The 13883-nt window shown below is 34.3% G+C and overlaps 1 protein-coding gene across 9 annotated transcripts in view; it reads left to right on the top strand.

Annotated features, from left to right (window-relative positions):
- The window catches only part of KIAA0825 (KIAA0825 ortholog), a 420452-nt gene that overhangs the window by 186587 nt on the left and 219982 nt on the right, over window positions 1-13883 (top strand). For all 9 annotated transcript variants that reach the window (XM_067031329.1, XM_059061435.2, XM_067031331.1 and 6 more), the window contains one exon: window positions 11380-11604. In XM_067031329.1, the coding sequence (XP_066887430.1) occupies window positions 11380-11604 (225 nt within the window). The remainder of the gene's footprint in view (window positions 1-11379; window positions 11605-13883) is intronic.

Below are 13883 nucleotides of genomic sequence, written 5' to 3'. Positions count from 1 at the left end.
CAGATTCATAGAGCCCGAATTTTGTTGAGGGGCTCAAAGGGGCAGAACTTCAAACTGGTGAAACATCCCTGGCCTTTGTACAAGTTGTTTCTCCATCAACATTATATATTCTCTGGGGCTTCCCTGGTGGCGCAGTGGTTGAGAGTCTGCCTGCCGATGCAGGGGACGCGGGTTCGTGCCCCGGTCCGGGAAGATCCCACATGCCATGGAGCAGCTGGCCCGTGAGCCATGACCGCTGGGCCTGCGCTTCCGGAGCCTGTGCTCCGCAACGAGAGAGGCCACGGTGGTGAGAGGCCCGCGTACCGCAAAAAAACCACAAAAAACAAAACATTATATATTCTCTGGAACCAAAGACCTTGCAGTGGTTGTGAGGAACAGTGCCTTTGTGTTTTCTCTCCTATTTAAGTCTTTGCAAAAGTTTTCCTTTTCTTCTATTACCAATCACAGGTATCTTAAAAATGCTATTAAGATAATAAAATATACTAATTCATAACAAAATTAAGCCCTTTATGGTGGTTTCTGTTTGGCTTGAAAATATGACAGGTTTAAAGGAAATACAGCTGAGACACATCATAATCCCACAATATTTGCATTTTACCACCAACAGATCTGTGTGTCAGTAAATATAATTACCCAGGTCGACTGGAGTGCATTATTTAAAAACTGGTGTACTTTCTTCCTCCTGAAACACTGTCTATGGTTTCTGTATAGTTTATCCATAATATATCACAGTCTTATGATTTTAGGGTATAAAGGTGAGGGTGAAGTAGGCAGTATCCTCATCTTATTGCTAAGTAAACCAGGGTCCACTGATTAAACTGCAGATTCAGAACAAAAAAAACAGAATTTCTGATCACAGGCCATGTTATTTCTCTTTATTTTATTCAATTAGACTAAACTTTTTGAAACATTTGCTTTGTGAACATTTGAATTCCATAATGAAACACATAATTTGATTTAATAATTAGAAATCCAACACATAACTCCTTAGAATGAACATAAGCTAGGGGGGAAACAAGAGTGGAAATATCCATTTAAAAAAAGATTACAAAAGATAGAAATACAAAAAACAATTAAGTTGGGGACCTCATGTGGGCATTTCAAAGGCCAATACACTATAATTAATAGATTTGGTAGCAATCATTTCAGGCCTGTACTCTCAAAGTAGGTCAGCAATCTTTAGTTGGGCAAATGAAAATATCAAAGCGTAAGTTACTTTGACTGTACTTCAGTCACACTATTCCTTAACTCCCTTTTTCTTTTAAAAGAAATAAATGTCTTTAACACATACTGTGAGTTAAAATTTATAAGAAACTACTAAACTGTTTTTCAAAGTAATCCTGTCTTTTTACGTTCCCACCAGTAAGGTAAGAGAATTTGGGTTGCTCTGTACCTCACCAACACTTGTAATTGTCTTTTTGCTTTTATTCATTCTAAGGAGTATGTGCTATTATCTCATTATGACTTTAATTTACAATTCCTTGGTGATTAATGACATCAAACACCTCTTCATGTTCTTAACAGTCATTTGAAGAAAATTCTTTTGTAAAATATCTGTTCAAAACTTATCTTCATTTATTAATTGGATTATTTGTCTTACTGAGTTGTAAAGTGTCCTTTATATATTCTTGATACAAATTATTTGTCAAGATAATGTATTAAAAATTTTTTTTCTGCAGTCTCTTGCTTACTTTTTCATTCCCTTAACAAGGTCTTTTGATAGGGAGAAGCTTGCAATTTTAATGAGTCCAACTTCACAGTTTTCTTTATAGTAGTGCTTTTTTGTGTCCTAAGAACTATTTACTTATCTAAAGAGTGCCAAGATTTCTCCTGTGTTTTCTTCTGGGAATTTTTTAGTTATAGTTTTTAATATTTAATTCTATGATTAATTTCAAGTTGTTGCTTTTTTGTGTGGTATAAGTGTTGAAATTCATACTTTTTCCTACAAACATGCAATCTTTCCCAGCATCCTTTTTAGAAATCACTGTTCTTTCCCAGTTGAATTACTTCAGTGTTTTTGTCAGAAATCAAATGAACAATTGATCAAATGCATATCTAATTGTGGATCCTCTTTTCTAACACTTGGACCTACATGACTATATTATTATTTGCTTTCTGCTTGTCCCACCTTTATTCCTTTTAACCTTTATTTTGGTCTTCTTTGGATTAACTGAGTATTTTTCAATATTACATTTTATCTTTGCTAATGGCTTATTAGATATAACTATTTATTTTAGTAGTAGTTCCAAGGTTTACATCTTGTGATGAGTATCTTTAACTCATCACAGTTTACTTTTTTACTATTATACAACTTTTACATCTAATCTAAGAAACTTACACAAGTATATTTCTATTTACTGTCTCCTGTTCTTTATGCTAGTGTTGTCGTGTAATTTCTACTAATGTTATAAACCCCACAATCTATTGGTTTTTTTGTTTGTTTTAGTCAGTACAGTTTAAAGAAGCTAAAAATGAGAAGAAAGTCTTTCATATTTGTCCATCTATCTGCCATTTCCGGTACTCTTCTTTTACTTGTATAAATCTAGGTTTCTGACAGATATCATTTTCTTTCTACCTGAAGTATCAATACTTCCTTTAATATTTCATGTACTACAAATTTTCTGCCATCAATTTATTTTATTTTATTTATTTTATTTGCATGAAAAAAGGGCTTTGTCTTCATATCTGAAATATTTTTCATCAGACATAGACTTTTGGGTTCAGAGATTTTTTTTGTTGTCTTTCGTTTTCCTTTTTCACTCAGCACTTTGAAGACATTATTCTATTTAGTGGCTTGCATTGTTTCTGATGACAAATCAGTATAGGTTTTAAAGTGTATGTTTCCTTTTATATAATATGTCTTCTTTTTGTTGTTCATTTTAAGATTTTTCTCTTTATCACTACTTTGGAGCAATTTTATTATGATGTGCTTTGTTTTGGTTTCCTTTGTATTTATTCTTCTTGTGGTTTGTTGAGCTTTTATATCTGATGATGTTTAGTTTTTATCATATCTGTAAATTTTTCAGCCATTCTCTCTTGGGATATTTTATCTTTTGTCCCCCCTACCACCACATTTTTCTGGGATTCTTATTATTAGACCTCTTGGTATTATTCCACATGTCACTGAAGCTGTGTTCTTTGATTTTGTTGTTGTTCTTGTTTGTTTGTTTGTTTGTTTTGCCTTCTTTCTGTCTGTGGTTTGGTTTGGACACTTTATATTGTACCTTCAAATTCAAGGATCTTTTCTTCTGCAGTGTATAACTGCTATTAAGACTATCCAGTGAATTTTTTTATTCCAGATATTTTTAATTTCTAGCAATTCCATTTAGTTCCTTTTTATATTTGGTATATCTCTCCTCATTTTAAAATCCTTGCACATATGTATGAAGTCTGTTTTAATGTAAACCCTTGTTTGCTTACTCCATCATTTCTATCATTTTTGAATGTATTTCTGTTGGGTGATATTTCTCCTGATTATGGATCACAGCTTTTTGCTTTTTCTTTTTGTTTTTTTATGTTATGGAAAAAATGCCAGATGTTATGAATGTTACATTGTTCAGTGTCTAGATTTTGTTTTTGTCTTTTACAGATATTGTTTTCACTAACAGTTGTGTACTTACAGATTTTCTAATGTTGAAACCTTGCATATCTTGGATAAATCCCACTTGGTCATGGTGTATAATTCTTTTTATGCATCATTAAGTTCAATTTGCTAATATTTTATTTAGGATTTTTGTATCTATGTTCATGAGATATATTGATCAGTAGCTTTCTTTTTTGGTAATGTCTTTGTCTCATTGGTATTCAGGTAATGCTGGCTTCAAAATGAGTTAGGAAGTAGTCCCTCTGTTTCTATGTTCTGAAAGAGATTGAAAGGAATTGGTATAATTTCTTTTTTTAAATGTTTGGTAGAATTTCACAAGTGAACCAATCTGGGCCTGGTGCTTTCTGTTGTGGAAGATTATTAATTATTGATTATATTTCTTTTATGGATATAGGCCTATTCAGATTGTATATTTCTTTTTTTGTGTGAATTTTGGCAGGTTGTGTCTTTCAGGGAATTAGTTCATTTCATTTAGATTATCAAATTTTGGGAGCATAGAGTAGTTCATAGTATGCCTTTACTATCCTTTTAATGTCCATGGGATCTGTAGTGATGTTCCTTCTTTTATTTCTGATATTAATAGTTTGCATGCTCTCTCTTTTTTTCTTAGTTAGCCTGACTAGAGGCTTATTGATTTTATTGATCTTTTCAAAGAACCAGCTTTTAGTTTTGATTTCTCTATTGATTTCCTCTCTTCAGGTTCATGATTTCTGCTCTAATTCTTATTATTTCTTTTCTTCTGCTTAGCTTCGGTTTAATTTGCTCTTCTTTTTCTAGTTTCCTAAGGTGAAAACTCTGACTCTTGATTTTAGATCTTTCTTCTTTTCTAGTATATGCATTCTGTGCTCTAAATTTCCCTCTAAGCATTTTCACTACATCTGACAAATTTTACGTCGTGTTTTTATCTTCATTTAGTTCAAAGTATTTTACAGTTTCTCTTGAGATTTCTACTTTTACCCATGCATTATCTAAAAGCATGTTGTTCAGTATCCACCTGTTTCAGAATTTTCCAGTTACCTTTTTGTTATTGATTTCTAGTGTAATTCCATTGTGGTCTGAGAGCAAACATGGTATACTCTATATTTTTAAAAAATTTGTTAAGGTATGTTTTATGGCCCGGAATGTGGTCTATGTTAGTGAATGTTCTATACAAGCTTGAGAAGACTGTGTATTCTGCTGTTGTTGGATGTAGTCCATAGATGTCAATTATACCTAACTGATTGATGGTGGTATTGAGTTCAGTTGTATCCATAATGATTTTCTACTTTCTGGATATGTCCATTTCTTTTCTTTTTTTTTTTTTTTTAATGGTATGCGGACCTCTCACTGTTGTGGCCTCTCCCATTGTGGAGCACAGGCTCCAGATGCACAGGCTCAGTGGCCATGGCTCATGGGCCCAGCCGCTCCGTGGCATGTGGGATCTTCCCGGACCGGGGCACGAACCCATGTCCCCTGCATCGTCAGGCGGACTTCCAACCACTGCGCCACCAGGGAAGCCCCTGTCCATTTCTGATAGAGGGTGCTAAAGTCTCCAACAATGATAGCAGATTCATCTAGTTTTCCTTGTAATTCTATCAGTTTTTGCCTCACATAGTTTGACACTGTATTGTCAGGTGCATACACATTAAGGATTGGTATGACTTCTTGGAGAACTGACACCTTTATCATTATGTAATGCCCTCCCTTATCTCTAATAACTTTCCTTATTTTGAAGTATGCTTTGCCTGAAATTAATGTAACTATTCTTGCTTTCTTTTGGGTAGTGTTAGCATGGTCTATTTTTCTCCATCTATTTGCTTTTAATCTATATGTGTCTTCATATCTAAAGTTGACTTCTTAAAGACAACATATAGTTGGATCTTGGTTTTTGGTCCCCACTGATCAATCTCTGTCTTTTAATTGACGTTCAAAGTGATTATTTATATAGTTGGATTAATATCTACCATATTTGTTACTGTTTTTCTATTTGTTGCCCTTGTTCTTTGTTCTGTTTTTATCTTTCACTATTTTGTTCTGCCTTTGTTAGTTTTAACTGAACATTTTATATGATTCTATTTTTGCACTTTTTGTAGCATATCAGTTATACTTCTTTTTTACCTTTTTTAATGGTTGCCCTAGAGTTTGCAGTATATATAGAAGGACAGAGTTTGCAACTAAGTCCACTTTCAAGTAACATTATACCATTTCACAGATTGTGTGAGTACATTATACTAACAAAATAATTCTAATTTCTCCCTCCCATCCATGTATCATTTCTGTCATTCCTTTCACTATACATAAGCATATATAAGAATGCTATATACATAAGCACACATAATTAAACACATTGCTGGTATTATTATTTTGAACAAACTGTTTTCTGTTAGATTAGTTATGAATAAGAAAAATAAAAGGTTTTATTTTACCTTCGCTTATTCCTCTTCAATGTTCTTCCTTACTTTATGTAGATTTCAGTTTCTGACCTATATTTTCTTTCTACCTAAAGAATTTCTTTTAACATTTCTTGCAAGTCAGGTTGACCAGCATCAAATTTCTTCAGTTTTTATTTGTCTTGAGTAAGTCATTATTTCTCTTTCACTTTTGAAGGATAGTCTTGCAGGGTGCAGAATTCTACGTTAATTTTTTTTTTTTTTTCTCTCAACACTTTAAATATTTCACTCTACTGTCTTCTTGCTTGTATGGTTTCTAAGAAGTTAAATGTAATTCTTATCTTTCTTCCTCTATAGGTAAGGTGTTTCTGTGTTCTGGCTTCTTTCAGGACTTTATCTTTGATTTTCTGTAATTTGAAAATGATGTCCCTAGGTGTAGTTATTTTTGGTTGTTGTTCATTCTTTGTTTGTTTGTTTGTTTTTTAGCATTTATTCTGCTTGGTGTTCTCTGGACTTCCTGGATCTGTAGTTCGGTGTTTGACATTAATTTAGGGAAAATGCTCAGTTATTATTGTTTCAATATTTCTTCTGTCCCTTTTGTCTTCTCCTTGTATTCCCTTTACAAGTACGTTACACCTTTATAGTTGTCCCATACTCCTTGGATATTCTCTTCTGGTTGTGGGGTTTGTTTTTTTTCAGTCTTTGTTCTCTTTGCTTTTCAGTTTTAGAAGTTTCTACTGAGACATCCTCAAGCTCAGAGATTCTTTCCTCAGCCATGCCCCTTCTACTAATAAACCCAGAAAAGGCATTCTTCATTTGTTACAGTGTTTTTGATTGCTAGTGTTTCTTTCTGTTTCTTTCCCAGTATCCATCTCTCTACTTACATTGCCCATTTGTTCTTGCATGCTATCTACTTTATTCATTAGAGTCCTTTACATGTTAATCACAGCTGATTTAAACTCCCAGTCTGATAATTCTAATATCTTTGCCATGTCTGTTTCTGATGCTCGCTCTGTCTTTTCAAATTGTATTTTTTGACTTTTAGTTTGTCTTGTAATTTTTTTCTGGAAAGCTGGACATGATGTTCTGAGTAAAAGGAACTGCTATAAATAGGCCTTTACTAAGTGGTGGAGAGGTGTAAAGGAGGGGAAGCATTTTATAGGTCTGTGTTTAGATCTCAGTCTTTTAGTGAGCCTATGCCTCTGTGGTGTACTTAATAAGCATTTCAGTTTTCTTCTTACCCCTTCCTTAGTCTCAGAGTATGGTTAGAGTGGGCTGGAGCTGAGTATTTCTCCTGTCCTAGAACGGTTAGGCTCTGAGAATATGCCTAGTGAGTTAGGCTCTCTTTTATTAGTTTCTCCTAAGGGCAGGCCTTAAGAAAAACAGGGTGTGTGGCATATTTCCAGATGTTTCTTTTTCCCTCCTCTTGCTGGAAGCACTAGAGGATTTTTCTCTGACATCTACTGTGGAAACCTAGTCAAGTTCCTGGAGGTAAAACTCACAAGAGTGTAACAGCTCCCCCATGAGAGGGTCTCCCTAGAGTTTTAACTATCAGACTTGTCTACACTGAGCCTCCAGCAATTGATCTGTTACAGCTGAGATTTTCCTACATTGGTTCTGGTTCCCAGGACAGTTTCTGTTTGTGAGTCTCTACTCCAGTAAGCTGTGCCTTGTTGTATTTGCCTGTCTGTGGGGGGGCTGTGGTTTGCCTTGTGTCCTCACCTCTTTTACAGATCCAGGAAGAGTTGTTGATTTTTTTTTTAATCTGTTCAGTTTTTTACTTGCTGTTAGAATAAAGTAGAAACATCCAAGCTCATTGTATGCAGAGCCAGAAACCAGAATACCCTGTCACTTTCTTTTCTCTGTTCTCTGTTCTCCATTTCTTCTTTCTTATCTCTACCATAGGCATCTGTGGATATTGATTAATCTTCCCTTTAGTAGTATCTAGTGCTCAAGATGTTTCAGAATCCTGCATCAAGAGAACACTGAGCACTGCAACACTGTACAATTGTAATTTTTCCAGAAAACTCTTATCTTAGGTAATAATAATAATAGCAAATACTTACATAGTGCCTACTATATGGTAGTTACTTTACACAGATTAATTCATGTAATTTTAAAATAATTCTTTGAGATAAGTCTATTATTTTATCATTTTCAATTCCTTGATTTTATTTTAAAAGGAATAAACATACCCTTTTAACAAAAGGAAATAGAGGAATTCCTGGCTTTCTAGAATTTTTAGATATCTGAGATGCATTTAATCCATGACTCCAAAGAGTTCAACCCAAATGAATGTTAATTACTGATACAGGAAGAAGGCTTCTTTATGTCCTTCAATGAATTAAAGTCTTGAAACATCATTAAAAAGACAGACAGCTACACCGTCCACCATTCACATAAAGAGCAACAAGTTTACCTAACTGATGATTATGTCATGCTAAAAAATATAACTCTCAACATTTGATATCACCAAGATCCTCTTCACCATGGTGTTTTATTTTTAATTGAGTTATAGTTGATGTACAATATTATACAAGGTTCAGGTGTACAACATAGTGAGTCACAGTTTTTAAAGGTTATATTCCATTTATGGTTATTATAAAATATTGGCTATATTCCCTGTGTTGTACAATATATCCTTGTACCTTATTTATCTTATACATAGTAGTCTGTACTTCTTTGGGCATCCTTGTCTTGTTCCTGATCTTAGAGAAAGTGCTTTCAGCTTTTCATCATTGAGTATGATGTTAGCTGTAGGTTTGTCATACATGGTTTTTATTATGTTGAGGTATGTTCCCTCTATGCCTGCTTTCTGGAGAGTTTTTATCATAAATGGATGTTGAATTTTATCAAAAGCTTTTTCTGCATCTTTTAAGATGATCATATGGTTTTTATTCTTTGACTTATTAATGTGGTATATCACGTTGATTGATTTGCAGATATTGAAAAATCCTTGCATCCCTTGGATAAATCCCACTTGATATGGTAAATGATCCTTTTAATGTATTGTTGGATTCAGTTTGCTGACATTTTCTTCAGGGTTTTTGCATCTATGTCCATCAGTGATATAGGCCTGTAATTTTATTTTTTTGTGATATCTTTGTCTAGTTTTGGTCTCACGGTGATGCTGGCCTTGTAGAATGAATTTGGAAGTTTTCCCTCCTCTATAATTTTTTGGAATAGTTTGAGAAGGATAGCTATTTGGTAGAATTCACCTGTGAAGCCATCTGTTCCTGGACTTTTGTTTGTTGGGAGTTTTTTAAAATTACTGATTCAATATCATTACTGGTAATTGGTCTGTTCATATTTTCTATTTCTTCCTGGTTCAGTCTTGGGATTGTACATATCTAGTAATTTGTCCATTTCTTCTAGGTTGTCCATTTTATTGGCGTATAGTTGTAGTCTCTTACTGTCTTTTGTATTTCTGTGGTGTCAGACATAACTTCTTTTTCATTTCTGATTTTATTGATTTGGACCCTCTCTCCTTTTTTCTTGATGAGTCTGGCTACAGGTTTGTCAATTTTGTTTATATTTTCAAAGAAGCAGCTCTTAGTTTCAGCACAATGGTGGCTTTAACAATGGGTTGTCATTTGAGAAATATCACCTTGAAATTTGAGGGCAAAAATAATCATATAGGTGCTCTTCTCTATTGATTCAAGTGATGGTCCCTGGACTTCCCAGTCATTTTAAAAAACAAACAAAAACTTTTATTGCATTTATCACACAAGTAATACATAATCATTGCAGGTAGTACTTATTATTGGAGAGAAGGGAAGGAAGAAAGGGAGAAAGAAAGGAGGGAGGGAGGGAGAAAAAGTAAAGGAAGAAGAAGGAAAGGAAGAGGACAGTCACCTGAAATCTCATTAGTCATTGATAATCACCATTAACCTTTTAGAGTACATCTTTTAATTCTTTTATATATGTATGTAGATATGTATTTTTTTAATAAAAATAGTATCTCATACTCTTTTCTAACCTGCTCTTTTTTTTTTAAGGGTGAGCTTTTTATTTTAATGTTTTTACTTTAGACTCATCCCACTTTTTTTGTTTTTTAATATCTTTACTGGAGTATAATTACATTACAATGTTGTGTTAGTTTCTGCTGTACAACAAAGTGAATCAGCTATAAATATACATATATTGCCATATCCCCTCCCTCTTGAGCTGCCCGCCCACCCTCCCTATCCCACCCCTCTAGGTTGTCACAAAGCATCAAGCTGATCTCCCTGTGCTATGCAACAGATTCCCACTAGCCATCCATTTTACATTTGGTAGTGTATATATGTCAGTGCTACTCTCTTATTTCATCCCAGCCTCCCCTTCCCCCTCCTGTGTCCTCAAGTCCATTCTCTATGTGTGCATCTTTATTCCTACCCTGCCACTAGGTTCATCGGTACCTTTTTTTTCTTAGATTCCATATATGTGTGTTAGCATATGGTATTTGATTTTCTCTTTCTGACTTAGTTCACTCTGTATGACAGACTCTAGGTCTATCCACCTCATTAAAAATAACTCAATTTTGTTCCTTTTTATGGCTGAGTAATATTCCATTGTATATATGTGCCACATCTTCTTTATCCATTCATTTGTTAATGGACATTTAGGTTACTTCCATATCCTGGCTATTGTAAGTAGTGCTGCAGTGAACATTGGGTACATGTGTATTTTTGAATTATGGTTTTCTCACGGTACATGCCCAGCAGTAGGATTGCTGGGTTGTGTGGTAGTTCTATTTTTAGCTTTTTAAGGAACTTCCATACTGTTCTCCATAGTGGCTGTATCAATTTATATTCCCACGAACAGTGCAGGAGGGGTCCCTTTTCTCCACACCCTCTCCAGCATTTATTGTTTCTAGATTTGTTGATGATGGCCATTCTGACTGGTGTGAGGTGATATCTCATTGTTAACCTGCTTTTTTTAAAAACTAATCAATAAACGGCTTTACTGTGAAGATGGATGTACCTAAGCTAATTAAACAAATCCCCAGTTATTGGACATTTGGATTATTTCCCAATTTTTCTTTATATTATTTATATCATCATAATTAATTTCTTAGGATAGATTTCCAGAGAAGGAATAAATGTGTTAAAAGGTAAGTAAAGTGTTAAAGCTTTTACTATTATTGTCAAGTTGTCATATAAGAAGGTCATACAATTTATATATCCACCAGTAGAGTCCCCAAAGTACCAGCAAATGCTGTTATTCAGTTATTTTAACTACCATTCCCTTTATTACCAAGCAGTAACTTTTTTTTTCAAATGTCTATGGACTGTTTATCAATTACATGATTTCTAGGCTAAAAGCAGCTTTCAACTAGATTATTGAGAAGCTGAATTCCCAACTGAACAGGGCACAGAATATTTCCAGATTCTGCTAACTGTAATATGCTGTCTGATTTTAAAGTCTCAACGTGCATGGAGTCTGAGGCAGAGGTCATCCGATGCCTGAGACTGGCACTGACTGACGCCGTCAAGGACATTGTGCAGCAGATAATATCTGTGCTGAGCTCTTGGAGAAACTGTGAGACAAACCTAAACAAGCACAGTGTTCTTGAATGTCTGCGTGAGAGCATTCCAAAAGAATGGAATTATACTCCAAAAGAAACCAAAAGGAAAGACTCAAGCAAAGGTACATTTGTTTTTCTTTAAGAACACATCCCTGAAGAAACACATTTTCTAGGTTATGAGAACAAGTAAAATTCTAAAAATTATAAAATGTGTAAACTCTATTAGTCTCCTTTCCACCATGTATATTTTGGATTCCTAATTTTTGTTACTGTGAGCCATATGATCAAAAAAAAAAAACCTAGAAATGAAAATTACTCAAATGGTTATCTTCTTTATTTAACTACCAGTTCAAATTTTTTTGTGATATTTTGTGTTCATGTTAGTATTCACAGATTAGTCACATGAGTTTGACTAATTTCCCTTAAATCTATTGAGTAATCTAAAATTCATCCTCTCAGGAAGATTGCTCTGATATTCAGTTTAATTATTCTTTTTTTGAAGTTTTTCCTCTACAACTACCAATTATTACTTTCTTTCCTCTTGTTAATACACCTACATGTGTAGCTTTTAGGTCAAAAATAGCACCCCATTTAGTAGCTACACATATTTTTCTGACAGGGTATTTTCCCCCCAATATCTGTGGTTCTGGATTCAGTGTATTGTTCCTCTGCAGGGCAATGCATCTATCAAGTGTATTTAAGGATTATCAGTTACCTGTATTATTCATTTACTTTATTAATTAAGTCCTTTCTTCTTAAATGGTTTCTTCCTACCTAGATATTTCTACTTTTCAAGAATTTCACAAGATTCCTTTGAATGTATACTATCTGTTTGTATTCATGAATCTTCTTTAGGATTTTTAAAATAAAACTTTTCCCTTTTATTTTCATCTTTAAAGACGAATTTTTTTTCACTAACTGTAAGGAAACTTTCAACAGTAAAATATTCCAGCTGAACCTGTTAAAGTCAATTGAGGAAACTAGCCTTTCTTTCATTCTTCTCCATGGAGATCCTAAATAATGTGGCTCTTATCCAGCAACCTTATCTACAGACTCAAATCAATTATCCATCAGTGACCTTTCATAGTAATGCTTTAATTCTGTCCAAGCCCTATTAAACTGCCTTTGAATCTAGTAAAGCCATTTAATTGAAATTGGAAAATGTCAGATTTTCATTACTTAAGTTCTTCCTCACCTGAGTTGTTGCCACCTCTCCTTTCTAGCTTTGAGATATTTCATAGATTTTGGGCAATACAGGAAGCATGATCTATAGTTTATGTATCATGTCATATGAGTAGCACTGTTTTGCTTGCGGCTTTCAAGTTGGTCTATTCATGAACAATTTTTTTTTTTCCTACAAGCATTTTGGAACTCTTCCATAACGTTTCAAAGAGCCTCTGGTTCCAAAAAATGCTTACTTTGTAGATACCAGTTCTTGTGGTTTTCCTTACTAAATAATATTTTTTCATAAAATTATCACTAAGAGTAGAAGTACAACACTTAGACAGCCATGAAGGAGTGCCAGGTCACATAAATATATAAAAGAAAGTGGTGGACGAAAGTGACCTTATAAAGCATTTTGTGCATTCCAGGTGGATGTGACAATAGGAGAATACCATTGTTCTTCATTCCTATCCTCTTTTAAACTGACAGTGCTCGACCTTTATTTTCACTACAGTGTATAGGATAGATAATATGTACATGTCAGACACTAAGTCACTTATTCATTCAATAGATACCTACTAAGTCAGTTACTACTACATACCAGGTACTGGGGTTGGTCCAGGGATAAACTGTAAATAAGATATCCCCTCTTGGTGCTTGAAGACTAGTATAAATATTTACAAATGGGTGCAAACCCCTCAGGGGTTGTACAAGACAATTCTCTGGTGTGTGAGAAGAAAGAAAGCAAAAGTACTGAAACTTCGTATGGGGTGTCGCTGGAACTCTCCCTTGGTCTGTGAGTGAGCCAGTTGTGTGTTGGGGACAATATTGTTGGGAACGGCATGAACAGGGGAACCTTACTCCTTCATTAGCTTTCAGCGTTCAGTAATCAGTTAAGGTTGTCCTTTGTATTTTAGAATTTAGTTTTAACAAAATTAATCCTCACAAAATACACAAGTGGCTTTAACGTATTCCTGTAAATCAACAAATCAACGGCGGTTTAAAACTATTACTGGGAATCCAAGGGAGAGCAAACAAAGTTAAAAAGCTCACACTTAGGAATATTTCTAATATGAACTGTTTCTCAGCCATATTATAAGGTAGAACAGCAGTCTGATCAGATTTGGCCAAAAATAAAATAAAAAAATAAAAATGGGAAATGTGTGGGAAAACCATTTGAAACATGGCTTCCCATACATTGTTGTTAAACACTAATCCCTCCTAAATGAGTATTGTG

Source organism: Kogia breviceps, chromosome 4 (genome assembly GCF_026419965.1).
Source record: "Kogia breviceps isolate mKogBre1 chromosome 4, mKogBre1 haplotype 1, whole genome shotgun sequence".
Classification (NCBI taxonomy): domain Eukaryota; kingdom Metazoa; phylum Chordata; class Mammalia; order Artiodactyla; family Physeteridae; genus Kogia; species Kogia breviceps.
This window is presented reverse-complemented; position numbering and strand designations above follow the sequence as displayed.